The sequence below is a fragment of the Mus pahari genome, chromosome 17, assembly GCF_900095145.1.
Source record: "Mus pahari chromosome 17, PAHARI_EIJ_v1.1, whole genome shotgun sequence".
Lineage (NCBI taxonomy): Eukaryota > Metazoa > Chordata > Mammalia > Rodentia > Muridae > Mus > Mus pahari.
Genome location: NC_034606.1, coordinates 32218852 through 32222993, shown reverse-complemented (window position 1 = coordinate 32222993; position 4142 = coordinate 32218852). Strand labels below are relative to the sequence as shown.

The 4142-nt window shown below is 44.0% G+C and overlaps 2 protein-coding genes across 5 annotated transcripts in view; one reads left to right on the top strand and one right to left on the bottom strand.

Moving 5' to 3' along the window:
• The window catches only part of Tg (thyroglobulin), a 180530-nt gene that overhangs the window by 60024 nt on the left and 116364 nt on the right, over nt 1-4142 (bottom strand). The window lies entirely within an intron of this gene.
• The window catches only part of Sla (Src like adaptor), a 33276-nt gene that overhangs the window by 20334 nt on the left and 8800 nt on the right, over nt 1-4142 (top strand). For all 3 annotated transcript variants that reach the window (XM_029548225.1, XM_021216476.2, XM_029548224.1), the window contains 2 exons: nt 226-312; nt 2766-2869. In XM_029548225.1, coding sequence (XP_029404085.1) covers nt 226-312; nt 2766-2869 — 191 coding nt within the window. The remainder of the gene's footprint in view (nt 1-225; nt 313-2765; nt 2870-4142) is intronic.

The window sequence follows — 4142 nt, the reverse complement described above, 5'->3', positions numbered from 1 at the left end:
CTCTCTCTCTCTCTCTCTCTCTCTCTCTCTCTCTCTCTCTCTCTCCCTCACACACACACACAGGCACAGGAAATCTAAATTTTCAACTGGAGAAATGCAGGTCTAAGAGGTGTTGACAGATTATGAAAGAGGAGTGTCCCAAGTGGCAGTGAGCTAGTTTGATGACTACATCTTTGGCTTTATCATTTACACATACATATTCCCCTTTCTGCTTTGTCCTGACAGTGAAGGGGGCTGGTGGAAAGCCATTTCTCTCAGCACTGGCCGGGAAAGTTATATTCCAGGGATATGTGTGGCCAGAGTGTACCATGGGTGAGTATACATCTTAACAGTATCATTTAGCCATGATGTGTATGGATGACTCAGGTGATTAAATAAGCTCTAGCACTGTACAGTGGAAAGAAAGCACTGCTTAAAGGGATGGTTTTACCCCATCCCTAGGGTAATATTTCCCACTTTCTGGGACTTGATTCCCTAGCAGTAAAATGGAGCAAGTTGGAACTTCTTCCTCAGACATAGTGTTCCTGCCTTACCTGAGCACTCTAGGACCACTCTAGGAAGCGGCCTAATTCAGGGGCTAAAAGTCAGTCTTTGGGAGTTCAAGTCTAGCCTCTGTCCCTTCCTGACCATGAGATTAAGGGCAAGTTTCTCAGCCCTGTGTATTCTCAGTTGTTCAGCAGAGATCACAGCGTAGGATGATGGGGAGAATGGTACTTACACTGCTAAAGTGGAGGTCCCAGAAAAATGTGGTGGGTGCTGGGCAGTACAGGGAGCACACTTCTGTAAGCATTGGCTGTGTTCCCTCGATAAAGGCAGTCACTGGCCGAGGTGCAGCCAGCACATAGGTTCTTTGCTCCTGCAGCCAGGCAGGAATTCATGGACTCCTGGGAGGCTTTGACACTACCAAACTAACACTCAGGCTTCCCTTCTGCCATGGCGGGAGGGGCCTTGGGAATATGACTTAGCCTGCCAAGCTGCAGGCTCCTCCTCTGTCAAGATACCAGGGCAAAACCTCAGCTAGGACATGCACAGCAGAGAGGAAATGAAGCAAACAACGGCTGCTGTTCAAGGGATCACTGGAAAGAAAACATTCAAGCTCTTGATTTTGCTGCTGGTAATCTTAATCACTTGTGCTACAATCAGGAAGGTGAACAGAGGTGGTTGCTATGGAAGTCACATCCAATGAGATTGGAGTTAGACACTGTTTAAAACCAGAGGCTCGCTCGTTCCTCAGTTACCCATACCAACATGTCCCATCATACTGAGGGCATAGGGCAATTGTAGGAGCTGAGGTGGGAAGATGCCACGTGACTAACACAATCCTGGCCCTATCAGCCCATCAAATAGATGGAAAAAAGAAAGCTAGACACGAGACACTAGGATGTCTAAGGAACTGCATATCCCCTCAGAATGTAAACTTTTACCCTCTCAACTGATGATAACTTGGAAAAATTACTTAATCAGTCTGGTCCTCAGGCTCCTCTTTGAGCCTGAGGAGAAGTTTTACCTGTTTAGGAGATCTAGGTAAGGATTTGCTATTGTATCCTTAATACACTAGCAATATACTAAGACAACTTACATCCTTACATGGGTCTTGATACTGTTCTATTTTCACAGTTATGAATATGACTTTAAGAAGGGCTTGGGCGTACAAATACTTGCTGTCTGTATACACTAAAACTAATACATTGTGTATTTTGTTGTACCTGGGAATAAGTGGATAATTTTTAAGTAGGGCATATCCTGGTTCTAACAAGGAAAGTGACCATGATGCGGAGCCACAGGTAAATGGAACCACGTTTGCACCTGTGGTGTCCTGGATCCTGGTGCCCAGGAGGGCTCAGCCTGTGTGCTTCAACCTCTGCCTGTATGTGCCTTTACAAATAATGCAGAGAGTGAGCCCAAGGTTTTACTGTTCTCCACAGCCCGAGTTAGACCTGGGGATTAACAGCCAGTTAAGGACCAGTGTCCTTTCTCTAGAACACCGCACCTGTTAACAGCACACCTCCCCTTGGCAAGACTCAGGCAGAGTGAGCATGCAAATGAAGCAGAGGCCACTGAGTTTGGACACAGGTTGCTTTGGGGCAGAGTGTCCTACTATGAGTGTCATGTATGTCACTGTTCTGTGAACGCAGTACTCCCAGCTGTGTTGGGCCACTGTGTAGCATAGCAGTCATCGCTTCCCATTGCTAGGTGAAAACGGTGAGAAACATACAAACAGACAATGACGATTATGCTTAAACACGAAGAGCAGCCTCACAAAAGAGCGCCACTTCCTCAGGAGCAGGACTGCACTGCACCTCTGTCCTTCCCCAGGTCCACTGTGTTATTCCCAAACCTCCACCAAGGACACCCCAGATGCCCTAGATAGATACCGTAAGGGAACAGAACAGTGCATCGTACGGAGTGTTGCCTTGGCAGAGTGTCCAGGAAAGATCCGCACAGTGTACCAACCTGATGTAATAAGATCAGGTCCTGCTCTAGTCAGTGCCGAGAAACAGGGCAAGAAATACCATATACAGTACATATTCTCAGTCACTCCTTATGCAACACTGGGCACAAGTGGCTACTCAGAGCACTTTGTTGGAAAGAAGTCAGAGTGAATGAATGAATGAACGAATGAATGAATGAATGAAACAACAGTTGACTTCCCTCATCTGTGTAATTTTGGCAGCTTTCTAGTAACTGGCTTCTGACATGTTTACTTTAGAGTTAGCAAGTCTTGATTTCTTGTGGACACTTAAGGCTGTCCTCTTTACTCTTAGCTGGCTGTTTGAAGGACTGGGCAGGGACAAGGCTGAGGAACTGCTGCAGCTGCCAGACACAAAGATTGGTAGCTTCATGATTCGAGAGAGTGAAACAAAGAAAGGTGAGCCATGTTTTTTGTTTTTTTTTTAATTAACATATGGCCATATAGCCCATGTTGTTCTCAACTACCTTGCTATAGATCTATTCCTTTTCTCCCACATGCATGTAGAGACCCTGGCTTGTGGTCTGCTCCCTTGTGTCATGCCTTCCCTGAGATAGGAAGATAAGGATAGGGCAAGCCATAGTTCCCTCAACTGAGAGCAAACATGAATCACAGGCCTGGGCAGCATCTTGACATACAGATTGTGGCATTAGGACGGCTTTGGCCTGTACTCTGTTCCTGGGCTGCTTGTTTTCTTCTCTGAACTCAGTTTGTTTATTCATGAAGTCATAGTGAGACTCAAGTGGTGTGCACATGTTATTCTCGTATTTTTCCTGTGCACAGGTCCTCAACAGCAGTTACTTCTGGGTTGAGGTAAAATGGGGCATCTCAGAGAATAAGGACAAGCAGGTGTGAGCTTGTAAACTCACAGTGATCTTTATCACTATGATTTCCTGTGTCACTAAAAAGAGAAACAGCCTTAAAAAAAAAAAAAGAGAAACAACAAAGTCCTTGTCACCCTTCAAGCCTGGGGGTGGTGGCAGGCCTAAATTGCTAGGAGGCTGCCTCTCTTTCAGCCTGGATCCTTTACCATGTTAGGGTATTGGTTTGATAAAGTACTTATCACTTTGCCTGTATGCTCCCAGGTTTTTAAGATACAGGACCCAAACACTTCACAGTACCCTCTTACGCTCAGTACACTCCTTTTTTTCCAACTCAGGGTACCCACTGTAAAGAACTACTTCATAGAAAAAAAATTATGGGATATAAATGGATAAGAATGACTCATAAATAGCCACCAGAAGAAAATCTGTTGTAGAGTTTATGGATATAATATATATGTATCTTATATACTTTGTATATATACTTATACATAACACATATGTATTATATATAATATATTATAGACTATATATGGGTAACTAAACTGCTTGTTTCTCATTATTATTTTGATATTTTAAATATTTTTTTAGGTTTCTTTTTTAGATTATCACATAATTACATTATTTCTCCTTCCCGTTTTCCCCCTCCAAACCCTCACATGCATCCGTAACTTGGTCTCTTTCAAATGTATGGTCCCCTTTTCAGTAATCGTTGCTATATTTACATACATGTGTGTACACATATATTCCTACATACCTAAGTACAACCTGCTCACACTGCATCACATTACTTGTTTATGTGCTTTTAGGGATGACCACTTAGTATTGGATAACTTTGTTGGGGAAGACCC